The following is a 23982-nucleotide window of genomic DNA, read 5'->3' as shown; positions in this document are numbered from 1 at the left end:
TGTTACAACTACATCTGATGCGCACATCCACTGGGACACACCCAACAATGACTGAACTCCTAGAGAAGTCGGTGCTATTAAAATAATAATAAATCAAGACATATTTTTGTCATTTGAGAGCATGTAAAAAATATGTGCTCTCTCTAGTCTGAACGAATAACACCCAGGAGGATTCTGGGAGCCTCTCTAACCTACAGTATCTCTCCTTCAGATTTGGACTCCAATCCAGTGGAATTAATTAATGTCTTCACCCTTGGGGATGGCTTTATTAATTACAGCAGCACTTAATTTGTGGTGAGGAACACATGCAGGCGGCAGTGTCAGGGGGGCTTTGTGTGTGTGTGCCGGCACCAAATTACAAGTCACGCTACAGAGTAAGTATTATGCACATGCTTGTTCATTCATTTGTATAAAAACATGCCATCTTTTATCTTTGTTTCTACTCAAACAAGCTAATTTTTCTCACAAGATTATAAACCGCTTCCTGACGTAGAGGCAAAAATTATTATTCTAAAATGAAGTGTTAAAAAAAGCCTTCAAGTATGTTAATTCCAGCATTTTAAAGTTTAATTAAACAATATCTGCCTCCTGACTACTTAGACGGCTGAATGCCTCAATGATGGGAACAGGAAGGAGGTAATGAGTTATCAAACTGTATATAACAATGTGCTAAGAGATTCAAGCTTCTCAAGCTCTTTCACTGATGGGTAGATAAAACAATGATGAATGCGTTACATGTTTATATCATTGTATATACTAGAATCTCAAACCGATTTAATCATCTTGGCATTGATATACCCAAACCCACGTTTGGTAGTTTAACAGCAGATAGTCTGTGCAAAGTAAGATACATGGATCAAAACGGTTGTACTTAGTCTCTTAATTAATTAAGTGTGTTTTGGCCGCAATGTGAAATAAACCAATCAGAGTGTCATCTCTCATTCCTTTTATAAACTAGGTACACTTCCACTATTTCAGATTGCTATTATAATGGCAGATATGCCAGGAAAAGAACGCTTTAGGGAAAACACATCTGCTTTTGTACAGATTGCGCAGATCAATAATAATCTTTCATGTTGTAGTCTTTTTTATTTTTAATTGTGTGCCTGTTTGTGTGCTGTTGCATGTCCCTGTGTGTGAAACAGCAGACTAAGTTAAGATTGTAATATGTGCATTGAGCACATATTACAATCTTAACAATGCACCATTCAAATATCAGTAAAATGCTGCACTAGTGACTTAAGACCAGGTTTTTGTTGGTTAATCACACAATTGCCTTCTGCTGCCTCAAGATAGAAATGCACCAACAATGCGTCTGACCACAGCTCATTGTAAGACCAACGCACCCGCACCGCAGGTGCACACACAGTATGAACTAGCAAAAACACCCCAAAATACTGACAGGTACTAAAATGTGATGTGCCGCTAGCTCAGGTGGCAAAATAATGTTTGGAATCAGAAAAGACTACAAAAACAAAACAACAAAAACCACCAAAACAAACCTGCAGACACATTTATGCTCTGTGACGACAGCAGCGAGGTAAGAGATATTTAGATTGTGAGACTATGGTAATTCAATGCAATGTAATATGCACTGAAATAATGTAAAGTGTTTCTGCAGTGACATGTTCAGTTCCCTTTCATTAAAATAATTTGAATATACAGTATATACAAAATTAAATTAAACCAATCGGTTTGGGTGGGTGCAGTGGTTAGCATTGTTGCCTCACAGCAAAAAGGTTCTGGGTTCAAATTCGGGCCTGGGCCTTTGTTTGCGGAGTTTGCATGTTCTCCGTGTGCCTGCGTGGGTTCTCTCCGGGTACTCCAGCTTCCTCCCACCACCAAAAAACATGCACCTAAGGTTAACTGATGGTTCTACAAATTGCCCTTATGTGTGAACGTGAATGGTCTTTGTTTCCGTCTGTCTCTATGTGGCCCTGTGATGGACTGGCGACCTGTACAGGGTGAACCCTGCCTTCGACCAATGTGAGCTGGGATAGGCTCCAGCCCCCCCCCCGTGACCCTGTTCAGGATAAAGCGGGTATAGATAATGGATGGATGGATGGATGGTTTGGATGGACATAGTTGCAGCATTAGAATGGTTTATATTAATGTTACAGTTAACATTGTAAACGTCTGCAGGATTGTTTTACAGTACAATGACCTGTACTGTAAACAGTTTATGAACCTCCAAACTCTTATCTTGGAAACTCAGAAGAGGAAGAGAGGGTCATAACGATGGAATCATCAAAACAGCCTCGCCTCATTAGAACCTGCCTTCTTCCCTCCTGCTATGAAACACTCATCCATATTTATCAGTTGCATTAGTGGGAGTCCTCATTTCAGAGAATCAAAGAAAAACATCTTTACTTGGAATGAAGGAAGGACAGACTGCTGCCTAACTTCAGTCTTTGAAGGGAAGAGTGTTGGTCCCTGATGACCAGCAAGATTGACCCAATTAAATAACCGTTAAAAAGACAAGAAAAAAAGAAAAGACATTGTGTAGCACAAAGAAAACACATCTGTCTCATTAATCAGCATCAGCAGTAGTTAAAAATTAAACATCAGGTGTCGCATCATAACTACTTGATGTGACTTAAGATTGTTGACCGACAATCACTTGGCTTGTAATCACAACCGGATGAAAGATTGAATTCAGAGAACTCCAGATAAAATACTGCCTTTTGTCCTTCAGTCTGCACTTCGTCAATCATGCCTTTAATTGAATCCTAATGGGATTAATCATGTACTGTCACGCCTGCACTTGTTTTGGTTCTGTAAAGACACTCTGCTCTCCCACTTGTTTTGCATCCACCGAGGCTAATTATCTATGCACAAAAATGTAATAAGAAGGGAGAGGGAAAAAGGAAAAAGCATTTAAGGCTGATTTAATGAAATGTTAAATGAATATGCTTTTATGTCAGTAGAGCTGAGGGAAAATAAAGCAAATATGTGGACTATGAATTTTGGCTAAATCCCAGTGTTTCCAATCGGAAACTGTTTATTACCAATTTGTGTCAAAACACTGTCAAGCTCCGGACCACACGAACAAAATACTGGACAGCCAGTTTTCACAAACACCTCCAACGTGACAAATGATGGACGAAAGCCTGCGAAGGAGAGTGTAAAGTGCCTTCGCTTGCAAATGTCTGTCCGCCTGTTATTTATAGTTTATGTTGAGAAGAGCACTGATGCAGCTGCTAATGAGAAGGCAAGGGAGAAGAGAGAAACGCCAGATGTACTATGGTGCACACTCGGCATTTAATGAAGGTGATGGGGGCAGAGGATGCGAGGAGGGAGACAGGGAAAACATTTTAAAAGGGGGGGCAACGAAACATACCCATAGGCCACACCAGCGATGGTGCACTTCTTGAACTGCATCACGTTACAGGTCAGGGTTCCTGTCTTGTCAGAGAAAATGTATTTCACCTGTAGAAAACCACAAAATAAAACTTCATAAGTATATACTTTATTTTAAACAAGAGATGGATTTATATTTATTATATAATAATATTTGCATTGTTTACCTGGCCTAATTCTTCATTCAGATTGGAGGTGCGGGCCATGGCAGGTGTGTTTGTGGGCTCATAGAGCATATCGGTGTCCTGAAACCAATCAGAGTAGAACTTTAAGTGTAACTTCATTAAATAAACCAACTTTCCTGGTAATAACATACATTTTCAACAAAGTACATTTCTGATCAGTGGTGAAAGTAAAAAGAAAAAAGAAAAACTTCACTTTAGTCCAAAGAAAATACCGAACCAACTGGAGCTGTGAGAAAAGAGACCAACTGAGAACACCCTAAATGTTGCTAAAAAATTAATTGCCAGGGATTCATTTAAAATTGTATGAATAAAGACTCAGAATAACTGTGGGCAAAAAAACCTGTATGATTCCTCAGCTGAGATATTTGGTGAGTTTGACCTAGTTACTTAGGATATACAGTAAAAAGTGCATTATTCAAGGTGTCAAATCAAATGCTTTGTATCACCTTTTATGCATTTTGGCTTTCCAGTAGTCTTTACAGATATCAACACATATCCATGAAAGTAATTTAGATATGGAACATGGAAATGGAAAATGTTTTTATCTAACAACGGCAGATACATGGCAACATTAACATTCATTTGGAGTCACATTGGTGTCGACTTGACAAGTTTAAGCTCAATGTTCACTTTCCTTTTAGTTCTGTTTTGGTCTCTACTCCCTCATGAGGAAAATATCTGGTTCTTAAACTGCTAAATGCTCATTTATGTTCCCCACATTTCACAAACTGTCTTCTGTTTGGTGCTGGGCAGGTAGTGCACAGTTGGTTTTTATAGATTTTAAATTAAATAAATGAATAACTTGAAACTGTAAACTGTTTATTTACAGTGTCTTCTTGTGTTATGCCATGCATGGAGGTGAATCTAAAGGGCGCATCTAAAAGTTAGTTTCCTTTTATAAAAGTCTCATCTATCAAGAAAATAGTCCATTTATCTCATATTTGGAGTTCTGTTCATTGACATGGTTTTACTCACCCAGTTGATGAAAAAGGCTTGGATGAACTTGATAACCTCCAGTGTGACCAGGAGACTGATGGGGATCAGGTTGTTGAACAGGATAATGAAGGTGAGGAAGTTGAGGCCAAAGTTAGCTGCCCCGCCATCTATCAGGGGACGAGTGTTGGACAGAGGGAAGTGATACACAGGAGACTCATCAGTGCTGGTTGGTAAACATCAGTTAGTTCAATTAAAATGCCCAAAGCTTCTTCCAGCCAATGATCAACATTATCCCAATCCAGAAAAATGTTTTGGGCTAATATCGTGCATTAGCTGGAATTAACCATTTCTTCCACCCAACCTCATCCTCTTACAGCTCAACCGATTAGCAATCCAATTTAATGTCCCAAAGATTCAAGGTAGCGAACAGGGACTGAAGTATCTCAAAATGTCATTAGTGTCACAGCAGCAGCCTTGGCATCCAGCATGATCCAGGCAATGAATTCCACAAAGCACTATGCAAAATGATGCTGGTCCCCAGAAAGCCCCAAACAAATTGGCAATGATCAACATGTAAACCCACTGACACCAAACATGAAAACAGGAGGGGTGAGATTTACCTTTCCTCAGCTTGCAGGAGGTGCAAATGTTACCTTCCTCAACCCAAGCCTTGATCTTAGCATTGCGGTTGAGAGGGCCAGACCCTTCCCCATGACAGAACGATTGCAAAACAAAAGACTGAGTGGCACAAAGAAGGTGGCAGAATGGAAGCTACTGCTACAACAACACATATAGGAGGGAACACTTTTTCAGAAGTGGGGGGGAAGACAAACGTATCGGATGCTCTCAAGACAAAGGAGGGAGACTCAGTCCATAGCACATTCGCAACCAACAAGAAGTGGAAAAGAGTGGGTGGATTATGTCAGCAAAAAAGTTTGGGTGTTAATGATGATCACTACATCACCTCATTTCACTCATTATGTTACGCAGAAATGCTGCTATCAGATGGGAGAGTGATTCTGGATTGGACCAGCAGAGAGTCATTAGGAAGTCATTAAAGCAATCAAACCAGAGCAAACCAGGACATGCACAAGCCACACAACTGCTCAATGGCATGTAATAGTCATGTGAAAATAAGATGTTCTAACTGTGTATATTCAAGCAAATGAACATACAAATATTTCTAATAATTCATTCACAGCAGGTTGACTGTACATTGTTTCACTTCTTTTTTCTGAGTGAGCTTTTCACTGGTTTCACACGGCACGTCTACATTTGGGTGAGAAAACCTCAACATGCTAAAAGCAGAAGTGGGACAAAGAAACGTTTACCAGGCTGTCAGTTGAGACAGCAACAGTTTGCAGTGATAGTCTGTATAAATTCAGTGATACGGTGCTAAATATTGTACACAACCTAAAATAAACAAACTGAACAGTGACATGAAAGCAAAACAAATAACAGTAAGTTTCTTCCTCTCAAAGCCTGCACCAGTTAAGCTGTCACAACATACAGTATAGGCTTATTGCAATGACCAGTGTCAGCACTTTGTGACAGGTCAAAGTCAAATTCATTCATCACCAGACATGCATAGTCACAGGATATGAGCCGGCATGATGTGTGTTGGGCTAACATCGACTCTTCAGTCCCTGCCTGCATCATCCAAATGTTGATGAGTGAGTGAAGTTACAATAATTTAGAAAAAACAAAGCGATGTGAGTAATCTGGATGTTGAAGTCATGACAATCTCCCCACCTCTCTCTTTTGTCACAGGTTGGATAATGTGCACTGGACAGAGTCTCAACAACTCCCTATGGAAGTAAAATCAGTCTCAAGATGGACACTTGCTTTATGACTTACACTCCCCTCGTCAGTTTGATATGCGGTCTTTTAGATGTGGGCTTTAATGCCACCGAGGACAATATTAAAACCCTCACAAAATCAATAGAAGCCAATGCCAACGCCTTATCTAAAGGGACAGTGTACGTCGTAATGCAAGCTTAAATTGACCAGGGCACAACCTCTCCTACACAGGCCTATCAGGATACAGAGTAATGGCCAGAGTGTCACGATAATCACTTTGCATACCAGGTTCAGAGCTTCATCACAACAGACCAACTGTCAGAAACTGAGCAGCCCATATTTTGTATTGCATTAATGTCTGTAACTTCTAATGTTTACTATAATGGTTTGAGAATGCATGTAAGAACTACGCGGGTTTGCACCTCTCCCCCTCCCCTCTCTGTCCTTTGAAAAATCCACACAAGAAAAGGCGGCAGCAGAGGCATTTAGAAAATGTCAGCCGTTGCCCCTCGGGTTGCATCACATGTTGTGTTCTAGCAATAAACACGTACAAGCCTCCTGCTATGAAAAGCTTCCCGAGCACAACCTCATCTCCCTTGCAGTCAAAGTAAATGCTGCTATTCATTTTCTTGTAGAAAAATGAGGGGGAAAAAAAAAAAAAATGACGGTCTGAAGCTTGGAAACTGCAAAGCGTTTAACGTGGCACAAAAAAAAATGGAGGAAAAGTGAGACACTGTTTGCATCAGGCACTGAAAATAACTAGACGAAGGTATAAGAGAGCTTGAAGGGAAAAACCTATTGTTGGATCCCTGGTATGTGCTTGTCCATGGCATGGGCCCATACAAAGTAGGGCAACCATATAGGGGGCGAGGGTAGGGGGGCTTCATTTGCTTAGCAAAGGCAGAGCTTCAGTAAGGGGTTAGTAAGGGAGGGTCATTCACGGATGGCCAAGGCTTTTAAATGGTTGTTACCTGGAGCTGTTAAAAAAACGACAACAAAGAAAACAACAAAATCAAACAGAACATTAGAAAGGAACCAAAAAGTACAGCAGCGCAGTGATATTCAACCATTTCTTTTTCAATCAGACTCATTCACAACACATTTATGCATGTCACTGTCTTTTCTTTAACAGGGAATTCACTTATTCCCACATTGCCACATATTTCACTTGTAATGCGAAACATAGTTTAACTGAGGCAACATAAAAACGACACGACACATACCAGCATCAAAGAACTCAAAATGACAAAGAAATAAGCTGATATGAACAAGTGAGACAAAATATGTGGAATAAGATGAGCCGCGTGGGCTGTCGAGACTCTTACAGTTGAGATCCATGTACCAGGCATCATTGCCATATTGGTACTTCCAGATGGTTTGGCCAATGGAGCAGACTAGAGAGATGGCCAGCAGGCAGCCAAACAACACCAGGATCTGAAAGTTGGTGATGCGCTCCACGTTGGACAGCTTCAGAGGAGGACGTGTGGAATTCTGGGAAACACATGACAAGATAGTTGCAGTAAAAAATGAAGAAGTATGACAAATGGTGGAGTTCTCTTTCTATTCGATGGCAATAAATACAACTTATACATCCAAACTCTTTTAAATGTGTGAATACTAATACTGAGAAACCATTGCAAGGTTTGGTGATATGGAAGCAGGTACATGCAGTCTGACATATAGTTTGATATACTGTTTAGCATAATTTGACAGTTACAGATTTGGCTGCATAACCTGTATGACTGCAGCTACGATGGTATCAAACAGATAAATCAGCAGAAAATAAATGTTTAAAATATGTTTTTTTCTCATTTTGCCAGTTTGACAGACTGATTTTTTTTATTTATGTTTTATTTGTAACTGCAAATAATATACCAAATACTATACAAATGTAACGCACCTGCATGAGCTTCGTGTCGTGTCCTGTGTAGACCACCACACCATGGACCCACTGCGTGTTCCTGAGCTGGGCTCCTCTCAGTAGGATCTGGTCTGGACCCAGTGGTACTGTGCTGTAGTGGCAAACATCACTGTCATTAGTGCATCAAATACAATACAAATCAGTGAGTGTTGCTCTTACATACAGCCACAGGTTTAAAAGGAGCAGTGTGCTGGATGTAATAGCATCTAGCAGGGAGGCTGCAGCCAACTAAACACCCTTCGCCTCACCCTCCTCTTCCAAGCATGTGGGAGAATATACAGTAAATGTTTAGTTTGTCCCATCTGGGTTACTGTAGATACATGGTAGTAAAACATGGAAGAGGACCCCCACCCTATGTGGACATTAAGACCTCATTCTAAAGAAACCTGATACAAAAACCTTATTCTTGATTTCAGGTGATTATAGACTCATGAAAACATATTTATGAATTTTAAGTTAATTTTCTTCCAATTGATCCATCTATATCCTACACACTGGTCCTTTAACATAAGTCTGCCTGATTCCTTATCGCTAAATAATACTAACAGTAACCAACAACCAATGTCACACTAAGCAAAAAAATTCTCCATTTGTGAAAAGAGTTCAATCAATTCAAAAATACTGCCTATAAAACTATTAATCCTCCAAAAGCCAAATGTATCTTCAGGTGACAACATTTATTGAGGATGGCTTTATTGTCCCAGACTCCTACAATCAAGCAATGACACAGCAGCAACACAGCTTTACAATTGGAAAGCCTCCAAACAAATGTGCAATAAAATATCAGTGAAGCAGGTCCTTTTATTTCTTCAGCAGAAAGATTAAATGTGCCCTAAATCCTCATAATGCACTGATTCTGGCTCTGATACTGGCTAATGGGCTATTGAGTAAGCAAGGGGGAAAGAGAGCCAGGCATGGAGCTCTGCGACTGAGCCCACCTGTGTCCGGTCAGGCGGATGTTCCCGACAAACTCATACAGATGGCGGTTTGGGCTTTCACACTCCATCCGCCCAGAGAGACGCATCAGGCTGTCGATGTCCTTTATGTCTGCAGTCACTTGGAGACCCTGTTGGTTCAATTACAGCAGCATTAAAGCGGCGTTACTTTTTACTCCTCATTGTATGCAAGGTAAGTTGCAAACGAGACACTGACCTGTCTGATCTTAAGGTTTGTTTCCCCGTCCAAGTTCGATGTTTCAATGTAGCACATACCCTGTGGCTCACTGTTGTGAAGGGAGAGGACATGGACATTTGGAGTGGCATTACGATAAACATCAGTAAACTGCTATTCAATTACAGTATATCTAACCTCAGCTGTTCACTGTTTTATATTATTATAATAAGATATAATATTGTACAGTATAGAAAAAAATAGTCTATCAGTATTAATGTAAATTTTACAACCAGTCTCGATTTATTATCAACTAAATGTGACAGAGAAAGGGGCCACGACAGGACAATAGCAGAAGACTAGAGCACTGCAAACAAAGATGCTGCATGCCAGCAAAAAAGGCCACCACATTAATAATCTACTGAGGTTACCCATTTAATGTACAGTAAACCTCCTTAGAACAGATATAACATCGTTGTTTGGTGCTGCCCCTGAGTTTAACTGTCTTTCAAGGGAAGCTAAAATACACTGCAGACAGACAAGAGAGTGGAGAGAGAGCGAGATAAAAAAAAACATCCGAGTGGGGCGAGCAGGAATACCGAGCACAACAAACAAAGCAAACAAATGGGCCTCTGACAGACTCTGGGCACAGGGACAGAGAGTTAGAGCATGCCGGTGGTTAAGGTGAGCTAGGGTCGCCTGTTAGCTCCTCTTAATGGAGTAATTTATTCATGCCGAAGACATTGAAGCCTGATCACAATCAGTGAGATATTTGGAATCTGCTGCTGTTAGCCATCAAATGTGAGTTTGGTTTCATGGAGGTGAGCAGAAGTCTCCTGTGATGGCCAGGAAGTGAATTCTAAAAACTCTACTATTCATAAAACAGCAGAATACTACTTTGTTACTGATTGCGAGGTCCACGTAGGCTCATAGAAATGGCAGTAACATGTGGTGGAGTTAGTGAAGTTAGCGACACTATGAATCCAAGATGGTTTTCACCTTCTCATCTTGGAATGTGACTGCATGCAAAAGTGCCACATTTACTTGAATTGTTGCATTCAAGGTGCAATACAAGCCATACAAGGGCAAGAATGTGGAAAATATATTCACACCCACAAGAACGTATCTAAAAAGATGCAATGTGCTCCTGTGGTGTAATACTTCATGTCCATTCACTCGTGTTTAGAGATTTCAGCCAAACATTTAAAAGGGTCTATGATACACAGGACGTAGTAAAACTAAATACAACAGGATAAAATCACTGCATAAACGGCCAATAAACTGGCTGCCAAACCACAACGTAGAGGAAAAGTATGAATAAGGAAAAAGGAATGTGCTGCTTGTTGACTGTGGCACTCCAGTATCTGGATGTTGCCAAAATAATCACAGGCCCCTTCCTTCCTCAAGTGTGGAAAACAAAACCTCTCTAATTTGTGTCAGGAGAGCTAAAATGCGTTGTCCCGGTTGCACACAGCCCCTGTCTCTCCCACTGCTGTTTTGTCGGTAATGTTGCTGGTTTTCTGACCTGGACGACAGTATGACGAGGTCAGCCGGGAGGTGATCCCCATTTGCAGCTCTGACTACTTCCCCAACAGCCACCTGATATTAGCAACCGCACACCAGCAGGGGGCGAGAGAGAGAAAGTGTGGCAGTTGTTCGTAACAGGGGGGCAGAAGAGTAGAGGATGAGTGGGAGGAGAAAAAAAAGGAATGGAGAGGATAAAAAAAAAAAAAAACACAAACAGACAAACATAACAAGGGAGAGAGACAACCGTTTCAGTTTCAGGGAGATGAGAAGAGCACAATGATCAGTCCTGTATGATCAGATATATGGTTGGTCATCTGTTCTCCTTTTCACAAAACCACTTGGAAAAACACATCACAGTGAGATTGCTGGTTGTGCCTGAATGCTGAGCCAGCAGAGGAAGTCAGGACTTCCCAGTCTAGAAACTGAAGAACAATATACTGTAAATTTGAAGTAAAAACAGAGGTAGAGAAAAACTGCAGGCTGCAGTTACAGCAGGTCCAAATGGTTTTTGAAAAGGTAAAGGAGGTAGGTAGGTTTATGTTGATATGATTGTTCAAATCTAATCTAAAAATCACATTACCACCAACTCTCGCTGAGGAATTGATGGCTGTTACATCAGACTGAAGAGGATCATATTTAATTCAAATGCTTGAAAGTATTATTTTTAGACGAGTATGACCCGTCATTTCAAAAGCAAGATTTCTTTTTTAACCCACTTTGACAATATTGGCTGGATGTACTATCTAACCATGACTTCTTTAGGGAGAGCTGAGAGAGAGCAAGAAGAAGAAGAAGAGAAAGAGGGAGAAGTTCCCCACAGTCTAGCAGCAGGGTGGACTCCTATACCTGGATGATAAAATGACAGCATCCGCAGGAACGAAATCACTGCCATTTACTCTAATAATATCGCCCGTTTCAACCTGTGAAAATAAACTGGTTACTGCTGTGGGTTGCCTATAAAACAGCATAAAAGAAAACATGAGCTCAACATCAGGAGTAAAAAGTCACAGCTGGAAAGAGAGAGGGTTAAATACCAGAAAGCATTTAAAGATGGTAAAATACTGATGAGAAGACACACTGACAAAACAGCTGGAGTCTTCTTTCCATTACTGCTGAACTTTGTATTCCATCATTCATTGACTTCAGTAGCAAAAGTAGCATTTATCCACACTTTCACCCTTAAAATCTGGTGAGACTTTCGTGTGTTTTCTACAAAAACCAGCTCCTCGTGGCTGTACAAAAATCCCGATGTATTTCCACCAAGTTTAATGTTTATTTAGCCACTGAGTGACGCTGTAAATAAAGTTTGAATATAAAATTAATTCGGATCAACAACAAAAAAGGCAGCAAAGAAAATTAATTAAAGACACAATTTGTGACTTGAAGATTAGAGAAGATCATTATTATTTAAAAAGATCAGAGAAGAGGAAAATGATAAACTGAGTAGTAGCGTTTAAAAAAAATCTATTACAGCAAAAAAAAAAAAAAAAAAATAGGATTACATAAATTGCAAAACACATAACTGAAGAATTTTGCTGCCAAATTCATAAGGACTGACATCATTTTTCCTTATTATAATCAATATTAGATATTTGTCAAAACACAAGTTAATCATTTTGGCCATATTCAAGTTGCCCTGAAAGAAACTTGGAGCCCAAACAGAAACTTTGTACAGAAGTCTGATTCATAATATGCATGATGAAGATGTAAAAAGGATGAATTATTTAGACGTTGGCTTTTTACAGGATCTTTTATGTGGATGAAGGGAAGGGACATTCACATACCAGCGAGTAAAACAGTGGTTTTCTTCCTACTGTGATGATTTCAATCCACGAATCAAAACATGTCCTTGGCAACAGTAACAATGTATTTTTATTGCCAGTGTAGTTGCAGTTCATGTAATCATACGTACACCCTAAACCTCAGATCAGCTGTTGGTATTGTTAGTATGTTGTGTATTTCAGTTTTCTCTGTTATAACTGATGTTGTATTCATTTAAATACATTACATGTCTAATTCTGTGCATCAGCTTGGAAATTAAGATGTCAACATATTTATACAAACACAACACATATCCTGCTGTTAATCTAGTTCTCAGGAACAAATCCACAAATACTTCATGTAATAATTAAGTTCTTATTATCTGCCTTTTATCCCACAGAGCAGGAAGAAAGATACAGCTCACATTGCACTGCTACATGCTGATTGTAGCCTCTGATGGAGGAAGCTGTATATCCAATTATTAAGCAGGCCAAATGTACCTAATTTCCGCACCACCCGGTGGTTTTCCTCCTCACTCTCTGCTTTTAGCTGAACTGCTCCAGCCACAATAATAAAATAGTTTCATTATGAGGGAAAAGAGGAAGCTGCTCTTTGTCCTCCGGCATCGCCTTCTGATGACCGTCCACATGGAAACACGTGATTAATTAGTTTAGGCTGGATACAAGCGGGGTATGGTGTTGGTGTTGTATGTCAGTGTGTGCTCGTGTTTATGAGGTTTCTCTAAATGACAACAGCACAATAGGTGGTGAAAGTTGTGGAATGGATGATATGTCAGCTGCTCCAGATGAACAAAATAAGAACTGGCTGAAATGGCCATTAGTGACACATTGTGGGTTCATACCTTCTCCCAGTGCACAATCTCCCAGGCACCATTCCTCAGTACTGCGGTGATTGACGAGCGAGACGGGTGAAGTTACGGTCAGAGAGGAAGAGGAAGCCAAGGCGACAGAGAGAAGAAGATAAAGAGACCACAAAAACAGTTGTTAGAAAAGCACACATTGGTATTAATGTTTTATAGCCATGTTACAATGCAGAAAATTGGGTTTTTATCTAGACCTACTTTCTTGCTGGTAATAAAAAAAAATACTTCTGCAGTACACCAAATACAGTAGTGGCTTTTCTAGTAAAACCAAGAATATTTGGTTTTCCTTGAAGAAGAAAATAGTTTTCCATACCATGACATTCCTTTTTGTTGACAACATTGTCAGCATTGTGGCGTTTCTGTAAGACAAAATAGAACAATATATCTACATTATACATAGGTCAAGTCAAGCATATCACAAACAAACATATCATACAAATTCTAACCGTCTTGGAATACAAGAGCCTCTGCTTTTCTGATTTTATAGGCAGAAAGGTAGTGAAGAAGCTGACACTGTATATCACGACTTACTCCGCTGAGAGAGGGGGAGATGGACATCTGCAGTTCCTGCAGTGACTGCAGAGTGATATTCTCACAAGGATTACACAATCTTTTCAAATGCACAGACTGGTATCATGCAGCGTTTTATCCGAAGCACCCCACAGTAAAATCACTGGATGGGGTTTATGTGTGGTCTCAGTATGAATCCCAAATCTGGGTAATGCTCAAGTTTAACTCTGCCTATTTATCCTGCCAGGGTCACCTGATAAATGGAACAATGAAGCAGGATTTAAGTAGTGATGTAAAGTTTGTCACGTGGCTCTGAAAGGACCGTCTGTGTGAACCGAGTTACAGTGCAGCATTCATTATTATTATTGCTTAATTTAAAAAACAACATAATTGACATGGAACGTGCATAAATTAACTGCTAATCATGGAAAATTCCAAATATTTGTTGGCTAAAACTTTTCAGATGTGAGGATTTGCAGCTTTCCACTGTTACATATGATTATTATTTGAATAACTTCAACAGTTGATGAGCCAAGACCAAGAAATTTCCATGTTGGGCTGGTCGTGTGCTTCAATGAAATTTTGAAGATGGGTGGATTCATTGATGAATCACAAAGATATTTTGCAGACGAACCAACCAGCGACCAGCAGTGAAGTCAAGCTTCAAAGCCTCGAGTTGGAATTTGGCCGGCGCCATCTTTGTAGTCCCGAGCGGTTTAGAGCCAGTGGTGACCATATTTGGACGATCTAGAGGGGAGCAATCGGGGGATCTGACGCAATCTCATTGGAAACCTGGCTACCCGGCAACCTGACTGCACCACAGTCCTGTCAATCAAACAGACACGCCCCCAAAAACACTTTTTTTTTTTTTTTTTTTTTTAAGCTTATTTTCTAATTAATGACGGGTTTCTTTTCAGATGGACAGCCAGATTAACTAACAACAAGGAGTGACTTTAGCTCGCAAAACCGAAATAACTCATGTCGCAATTTTATTGACTACCAATTTTATGAGACGAGTTGAATGGGAGTCTATGGTGTCAAGAGGCTTTTTGGAGCCAACCTCTAGTGGTACTCGGGGGTATTGCAGTTAAAGGCACTTCCGCATCAGCCTCATTTTTCAGGGCCGGAAGCTACGTCCACTTTTATATACAGCCTGAGATGAACTGATAACGAAAATAGTCCAGTGCCCTACAGTATATTAAACCAACAGTGCATCTTCCTACTAACTAGTCAAACTGTATACTGTGTGGGACCACATCAAAGTACAAATTATCAGCATTACTTCTCCCCATGTCCCTCTTGTTGGCTGAACAGTCATGCAATCAACTGACTTCAACAGCTGATTCCAAGGGACAACCTGTCAACTAGCATCACACTGAGTAATAATGTGTCGCTGCGTCCATCTCATGTAAATGATCACTGTGTTTTAAAATCTCGCTCCTGAAAGCAACGCGTGCTGCGTTCGATTGACAAGGAGAGGACACGTCCGCTCACATCTCCGCTAATTACCTGTTTACAAGAAGAGAAGACCTATTCTCATTCAGTCTAATTCAATTTTAAACTAATTTGGCACACTGTACTGTGCGGTACATTTCAGGAGAAGGAAAAAATAAAAAAGTATTGGAGCCGGTCACTGAGGGAACTGAGCATCTTAAGGTGAAGTGGGCTGTACCACCAGAGGTTTTCCATCTCCTCACACAGATTTTCTCAATGACCTAGGGACTCAAGCTAGCAACCTTACAGCCACAATAACATTGGTCTTCTGCTACAGCTGCTATCAACCCAGTCATAGAAAGGCCTACAGTGTACAGTGTCTCTGAGCGACAAAAAGTTCAAATCATCACATAAATAAATCTGCTCTACAGGCTTCTTTTTTTTCTCTCTCTCTCTTTCGTTTCATCCCATCTTCTTTCTGATCTTATGTTCCAGTGTGTCTGCTTCTTATACATCCACACTTTTTCCTCTCTGCCATCCAGTTGAATCAAATTTGATTTAATATCCTTGCAACATGCTGTAGTGTCTAATGAATTGGCCGGCTGGGTCACATGGCTTCAGCCTTTAATCGGCTGCACTATGCCCAGGAAAAAGTTTGCTGGTGGAGACCATTACAAAGCTCATTCATCATCCCCTGTGTAAGAGCTGTCAGCTAATTTCATTCATTCGCACTATTAGGTCTGGCTGTGAAGACCCTCCTCTATTAAAGTGGAGGAGGAGCTGCACTGTATTTGTATCAGCTGCTCCACAACTTTTCCTGGCTTTCACCCTTCTCAAATTCACAGCCCCTGCCTCTCTCTCTCTCTCTCTCTCTCTCTCTCTCTCTCTCTCTCCCCTTTCTCGACTTCTGTCCCGATGGACGTGGAGAAAGGGAGATGTTCCGTATTTAGATGATGTGTGTAATCACAGTGCAGTAGAAGGCATGTGGCGCACAAAAGGTTATGCGTAAATACTGCAGTATCAGGCCTCTGTAGACTCCCGCCATAGAGGGGAAATTTAAAAGCAGTGAAAGATAAAAGCAGCATCGGCTTGATTAACCTGCTAATACTGTATGCCTGCAATATAAACCGAATGAGACAGTGAGTAGTAGTGAAGGACGTTTACCCACACAAGGGCAAGAACAAGATTTTCTCTGGTCTTTCAACTGCTGTTCTTTTTAATTTGCATGAGAGTGTGCGAGCATTAAAAAAAACTCTGTTACTGTGTAAAAGTGCAGCACACACTATTGTGAAACACACTGCAGCTCAATTTCACAGTATTATAAGTCTGTTTTTGTAATATTTTAAGCTGAAAGATAGCTGAACCACTCCAAACAAACAGGCTGAGTGTGCTGCAGCAGAGGCAGCTAGCAACAAGATAAGATACGTGCTGTACAGTGTGTGTGTGTGTGTGTGTGTGTGTGTGTGTGTGTGTGTGTGTGTGTGTGTGTGTGTGTGCGTGTGTGTGTGTGTGTGTGTGTGTGTGTGTGTGTGTGTGTGTGCGTGCGTGTGTGTCCGTAGTGCATGATTCATGAAGTTAGGGGTCAACTTGTGAGGGACAGCACAGTACAGGGAACAGACGTGTGTGCAGGTGACCTTCAGCAATAAAGACGGAGTCATCACCACTCTGTTCCCATGTTTTTCACAACAGGCCAGGAGAAAAAGTGCTGCGCTGGTCCCTTCAGCACGAGATAGAAGCTAATAGTATAGAGTAACTGTCCACTGGGACCTGCATAACGGATCGCATTGCAGGGTCACTGCAATACAGTAGAATGCAACGTTCTCTCACTTAGTTCAGACAGACTTGAAAGGATTACTTAGCAACAACAGAGGGGGCAGATTTTGAATTTAACCTCAGCCAAATTCATACAATAAAACTATTTATCCAAAAACAAAAGAATACTGCAATCAAACTTTCATACTCGATGAAAAAAAAAAATGAAAACATTTCAAGCATCTGTTCAACAGCTCAGACTTGCTTGGGGGCGGACAGTTGTTTTGTTTTGTTAGTACTGACTGCCTTTGTACATGACCGTTCAGTATCTAGGTTAATTGACTGAATGAGTACTCCGGGTGCAGTGGGCACAGCTGTGACCTCTGAAATGAGCACTTGTGTGTGTGTGTGTGTGTGTGTGTGTGTGTGTGTGTGTGTGTGTGTGTGTGTGTGTGTGTGTGTGTGTGTGTGTGTGTGTGTGTGTGTGTGTGTGTGTGTGTGTGTGTGTGTGTGTATGAATGCGTACGTCACGATGCTGTGTCTATATGTTGGGAATATCCTGCTGTGGTCACATTACCATCACTGCCTCCTCTGTGCTCGACAGGGAACGGTTGAGCACTCAGAGGACACACTGTACTGAAAGACAAAACGAAGACCCTGCACTCTGTATAAGGAGACAGGCTATACAAGTTAAAGTGTGTCACTTCAAATGTGGACTATTATACCGAGAAATACTTTTTCAGAAGATTAGATTTATGCATGTCATGTACTCAGCTGCCCGTTTGTGTTAACTGCTTTGGATGGTGGAGTGTATTAATAGCATACATGGATAAAAAGGAACTAATTTAGGACACAACTGAAGACACGACGCACAAACTGCAAAAAACACTGATGCAGTTTTGTCCATATTGTCTGCATTAATTGAGGACCAATGCGGAGAGGCTGAGAGGTGAAGGTTGCTGTTAACCAAATGCAAATGTGGCCTTCAAAAGTATGTTGATTGCCTTTTGATAGTTGCTGACTGCATGATTTTTACTTTTTCATAATCAGACTCTTGCTGATGTGTGTGTATTAATTCCTGCTGTAATGATGTTTTTCTAGGTCGGATGATGGCTCTCAGGTAATATCACTCTTAAGACAAACACCACATGACAAAAAACATTCAAGCGATAGAATCTGGAAATACTTTGCAATACACAGAGTATAAAAAAAGGTATTGATTTATATTTAAATAGAAGACATTAACAAAACAAGACACAGACGTTTCTTTCCCCACATCAAGGTTAAAGCAAGCTACTATCAAATTCTACTTGGGGTTTGTCTTACCAGATCCTCAATGATCTCCTTGACCGCAGCCACCACCAGGATGAAGAGCAGCGGCACCAACGTGGTCCACCGACCAGTGGGAGACACATCTGGGATTTGCTAAAAGAGACACAACATAGGGATGTTAAAAGAAAAATTTGACATTTTTCATATAAACTTTCACTATAAATATAGATTCTCTGGGTCTCTGGGAAGTAGCTGCAAAATGTGCTGTTCTTCCAGTCAATAACTTTGTCACTGGTGGCCGCAAGATCTAAAGGTTAACCGAGCTGTCTGGGTAGCCAGGGGACGCTCTGCATGCCGCACCAAAACAAAACCTTGTCCTCTTTGCTTGTACCACAAGTAGCTCCGTTTTCAACGACAAAGATGTCACCGCAAAATATAAGTGAAGAGGCTGTTACAGACAAGGATAAATATTACAGTGTTTTGGTTGACTCCGATATTAAGCTGGATTCATTTGCGTCTCAGTATACAGCCAAAGAATTGCAAGCAGAGAGGTCGAGGCTGTGGCTGTATTAGCCGTGCAAGAGGATATGGCGAGTGGGAATCATCCAAAAACAGAGCTGTCTAGAGCAAACAGCGACGGGTGGTTTCTTTGCTCAAATTGACTTTTATTGCCAACAGAAACTGAATTACTCTTCTATAATGAATTTCAGTGTGGGCAGTTTTTGTTGGATGCTGTCAACAACCACGTCCCCCGACAAAGCTATGAGTGCAGTACCATGCTTGAAAACTTTACTCTGAACTTTGCCAGGGATGGAGACCTTCTTCAGGATACCAAAAATAATGTCAGCAGAGAGAGATTAACCACTGAGTGCGTATTTTCGTCACCTAATGCTATGTTTTGGCCAACAAAGTGGGCGTTCGGGCCGATACACCATGTGGTTTGTGTTTAAGACAGCAGCTAACGTTACAACATTTAATCAGAACGAGGAGATCCCAATAAATAACCACCTGTGTGTACATGTAGGCACTACTGACAGGAAATCTCAGAAAATCTCAGCTTTCTTGATGAAAATAGCACATTTAAGAATTTATGGCTTTGACTGACGACACTTACCACCAACAGTGAAAGGGCATTCACATTGAAAGCAGCACATTTTTTGTTTAGGTCAAATATTAGCGAGTTTTCACTGAAAATAAGTTTAAGAACACTTTTATGGATCCAAATCAAATCAACCCTTTGCCAGTACAAGAGGATGGCAGAGCCCAACAAAATAAAATGTTGCACGACATTACACCCGAATTACATGTATGGTTTTCTCCGCTCGATTGCAGGTTTGAGGTGGTTTTAGAGAAGCGTCTTTTTCGCACAAAAAACAAGACGCACAGTTTCAGATGTCATCAATAGTGTCAGAGGTTCAGCTCTAGTAGCCTAGTTCCAGACCAAGGAATGACCACCTGGGCCTACAATTTCATTAAAACATCATTACATTCAAAACGTAAATGCAAACTCTGAGGTACATCCAGCCCCAAAAAACTCTCTCCGTACAATGATATTTCTGTCATTACCACCAAATGTTTAATTATTTGGCTATTCTAGGTCCTTAAAAATTAGCAGTCAAACACCAGCATAATTAAAGCCAAGCCGGAGCCACACGAGACAGTCAATGTAATACTGCTCGAGGTAAACTTGAACGAAATAGATCTCTCGTCTCGCTCATCTGCATAGATGTTTTATTCAAGGTCGCAACATCGACAGGGCAGGTAATGAAGATTCACACTGGCTGCTTTTCAAAGCAGCTACATCAAGGTCATAGATAGAGCCCTTTCCCATCCTCTGAGCTCTCATTAATGTGGGATAGTCTGTCAGCACGAGCACAAGTAAAGACAGAAACTCAATGCTGTGGAGCTTTTCCTTTTCTCCATTCTTTAATCTTTTCCGGTAAGCTATGAACACCTGAGATATGGATTTCAGCCTCTTTGAATCATGTCGTAATAATTGGTGGTTGAGGCTTTAAGTGTTCTTAAAAGGGATTATTGTTGACCTATACAGGCAAACCATTCCAAACTTCTTTCGGGCCAGAAAGCCTTTGTTCTGCTAAATCAAAAAAAAAAAAAAAAAAACAGGCAGCAATGCCAAGATCTGGAACTATTGTTGGACCGTCATCAAAACACGACAAGAGCTGATAATCAGATTGGCACTGAAATCCCCTGCCCAGAAGAAGCTTATATCTTTTAATAAATTCACTACTAAAAAGATTTTAAAATCAACCCTGCTCTCCAACTTGTGGCTCCAAATCACTTAGACTTCTTTTGTGTATTGCCCAATTCCCATGTCACACTTACAGCACAATGCAGTCGCTGTACTGCAGTGTTAGGGGTACAACGAGGGACTAAAATACACCCATCCACAGCACAAGCACTGCATATTTCATGCATTTCCAAGGCATGCAATATGTAGTATCAGTGTGTTAAGTCTGTAGGTAAATCTAGTTTCCTTTTAAAGTAGGCACACAAAGTATTACATGTATTATTCATTATCAAGATATATATATAAAGTACTATGTCTGAGTGTGTCTGTATATGTGTGCGTGTGCGTGTGTGTGTGTGTGCGTGTGTGTGTGTGTGTGTGTGTGTGTGTGTGTGTGTGTGTGTGTGTGTGTGTGTGTGTGTGTGCGCGTGTGTGTGTGTGTGTGTGTGTGTATATGAAATTACAGACATGACCGAGGGAAATGATGTCTAGGTCATGGCAAGCAGTAAAAGTAAATTACACATTAATGGGAACAAGGCCAAATTTAAATATGAGAAGAGCAGTGATGTAATATTAACACTTTGCATTTCTATGTCAGAGATGCACAGAAACGGCAAACCGACCGCGTCTTACCTGCAAGAGTGCAATGAAGAGAAAGAAGGCGTTGGCCGCCCTCCTGAACTGCGAGTACAGGAACCGAGGAAGGAAGGTGAGGACGTTATATTTGGCTGTGCTGTGGATCAGGCGGCAAACAAGGGTGGAGGGAGAGGAGACAAGAGACAGAAAAATATAATAGGTTAGTTATCAAATCCGCTAATACAATCCCAGACAAAATGTACTCTTAGATCTTTACAAGATGACATCACTGACATTGTATACAATAACAAGACGAAGCTTCGTATTGAGACAACCCTGGTCATATAACTGCATTTTCAATAACCTCCTCCTTTCCTAGCAGCCCACCAAATCTTAAGAAGTCTTGGTGTTGCAGAGACGTGCATGGCTGCGCTCGCATGTGTGACTGATGAACAGCACAGTCCAGTGGACTCGGTGATCATAAAGAATAATTAGGAGGAGGAAGGGAGCCAGCAGAAGGGGCGTAAAAATCTCCCAGCAGATGTGAGCTATGTTGCCTGCGCTGCCACGGGGTCGATGGTGATGGTGGTATATTGACGCTGGTGGAGCTCTCAGCAGCCCCACAGTCAGACCTCCAGCAGTCTGATTTACAGCTGCGTTAAAGGGCCAGTCGGAACAGCCACTTTGGGAGAACATATATACCATGACGTACGCCAGGCCGCTGGCGATGCTTCGCTTACTCGCGCGTGCACAAAAGCCGTCAGACATACACAAGCAGAATATCGCGGACTGTAGCCTCCAACTCGTCGAAAGGCGACTGAGCATATGGAGCTCAACATCAGAGATACCGCAGTTTTGCTCCTGTTAAGAGTGAATCATATTTGGCGAGCACATTTTCACTTGTGGCATATCCGCAAGCACAAGTTATAGAAAAGTGGACTGGCCTTGATTTTAGTACAAAGACACTATACAGTCACTGTCGCCCTGGCCTGCCTGGTACAGTGGCGTTGTCTGGGACGGCGTGAGTAAGAGCAAGGCATTGTTCTGACAGCGGCACAGTGTGACACCAGCCTCACTGAGGAGCCTGATGAAGAGCCTTGTAAAAAGAAAAAGAAAAAAGAAAAAGGGGGGCTGGTCAAGAAAGAGCCAGCTTTCATTCATTCAACAAAGTCAAGTCTTTAGTCATGTGTAATCAGTTCAGGTTTTGGGAAACAAACAAATCATCTCTGAGTATGTTTACCTCAAGGCCTACAGAGCAGAATAATCTGGAAGAAAATAAAAGATGATAAGCTTAACCGCTGAATTTATAGCATTTTATTTTTCTCTTATTTTCAAACTCGGATAGAAAATTTTAATGTATAAAGTTGCCAGAAACATGTCTCTTTATTGGATGTTATGACAGAACAGCTCCTTGATTTTTTTTTTTTTTTTTTTTTTTTATCAACATCTTTAAGTTTCATTATTCATTTTGAATTTTGGTATCTGAAGTTCACCAATCTAATTTGAACAACTTTATTAAAAATGTTTTTTGAAAAGTGCTTAAAATTAAATGACTTGAAACCACATAAATATATGTATTCAAACCACAGAAACTTAGATACATGGTCCTGAGAGTAAACTATTTATATTATATAAATTCAGGACATTTCGAATTCAACAAGTATTCAGGTGTTGAGTTCTTTGTAAAAGTAAAATCCTCATAGCTTTTTTTGCTTTCAATAAATTCCAACAGAATGACACGCAGAGGAGATTTCTCTGTGATCTTTACGTAATGATCCTGTCATTTTAAGAAGAAACAAACACGGGCCTGCACATAAATATAGATGTATTTGGGTATTTTTTTAAAGGTGCTTCTGACAATTGTTTCACTTGAAAACGTCGTTATGCAACAAACAAAAACAAAAGACACAGAACTTTACAAGTAAACAACATTATAACTAAGGCGTTAGATAAACCTCAAATATATTTTGTATGTTTATAAGCTCAGTTTGTCATTATAATCTATCGTCATTGTAATAACAGAAAGCTCAAGGTTACCCATCATAAAGTGAAAAGCCAACAAACAAGCTGAATAATACTGTATATGCAAATACAAGGAGGTGGAACAAGAAGGCATTATGTGTGTCTCTTTGTATGATTATGTGGGTGAGGGTAAAAAAGAAAGAGTGTGCACGACATAAACTGTACCGTCCTCATTATCTGCAGAACTTCTATGGTTTCCACATTTATTTCTCCTATTCATTCTAACCAGAGGAGATCATTTTATCTTCAGTTTACTCACCGGGGACCTATTAGTTTTTATCAAATACTTTGCTATAGATCATCTGACCTATTGGAGTGAGAGAAAAAAAAACAACAACAACAAAGTGAGCGAACAACAGCAGCGGTTTATTTTTTTCATTGTAGTGACCGCCACAGTCACTGGAGATACAAGAGAAGCTCTGATGCAGCTAAACCTTAAAGCCACATCTTCATCGTTGGGTTCTGAATGCATTTGTCATTTCTTCTTTGAGATCATCATTTTCTTCACTTCACCCTTCATTCTGATCTCACGGTGCTAAACGGTAAAGCATGTGTAATCTCCAGTTACTCCTGTACACTGAATCACACAACACCTCACTTAATGGACGAGTATGGATCTTACGTTTTATTTCCTGGCAGTGCTGCGAGAATCAGGAGGATATGAGAGGAGCGCTTCCTCCCATTT

At 40.7% G+C, this 23982-nt stretch overlaps 1 protein-coding gene across 4 annotated transcripts in view; it reads right to left on the bottom strand.

The window, feature by feature from the left end:
* The window catches only part of atp8a1 (ATPase phospholipid transporting 8A1), a 102248-nt gene that overhangs the window by 56495 nt on the left and 21771 nt on the right, over nt 1-23982 (bottom strand). For 2 of the 4 annotated variants that reach the window (XM_069694187.1, XM_069694189.1), the window contains exons 3-14: nt 21333-21432; nt 18506-18604; nt 13797-13842; nt 13463-13503; nt 10838-10911; nt 9355-9424; nt 9141-9268; nt 8182-8293; nt 7601-7772; nt 4521-4648; nt 3528-3605; nt 3341-3429 (exon numbers count right to left, since the gene is read on the bottom strand). In XM_069694187.1, coding sequence (XP_069550288.1) covers nt 3341-3429; nt 3528-3605; nt 4521-4648; nt 7601-7772; nt 8182-8293; nt 9141-9268; nt 9355-9424; nt 10838-10911; nt 13463-13503; nt 13797-13842; nt 18506-18604; nt 21333-21432 — 1137 coding nt within the window. The remainder of the gene's footprint in view (nt 1-3340; nt 3430-3527; nt 3606-4520; nt 4649-7600; nt 7773-8181; nt 8294-9140; nt 9269-9354; nt 9425-10837; nt 10912-13462; nt 13504-13796; nt 13843-18505; nt 18605-21332; nt 21433-23982) is intronic. The other 2 variants (XM_069694188.1, XM_069694190.1) reach the window with 1 other exon arrangement.

Source organism: Brachyistius frenatus, unplaced genomic scaffold (genome assembly GCF_029030835.1).
Source record: "Brachyistius frenatus isolate BFR_SWC_R1_liver_20210118 unplaced genomic scaffold, ASM2903083v1 Contig_17, whole genome shotgun sequence".
Classification (NCBI taxonomy): domain Eukaryota; kingdom Metazoa; phylum Chordata; class Actinopteri; family Embiotocidae; genus Brachyistius; species Brachyistius frenatus.
The sequence above is the reverse complement of the archived record's forward strand: the minus strand, read 5'-3'. Positions and strand labels throughout refer to the sequence as shown.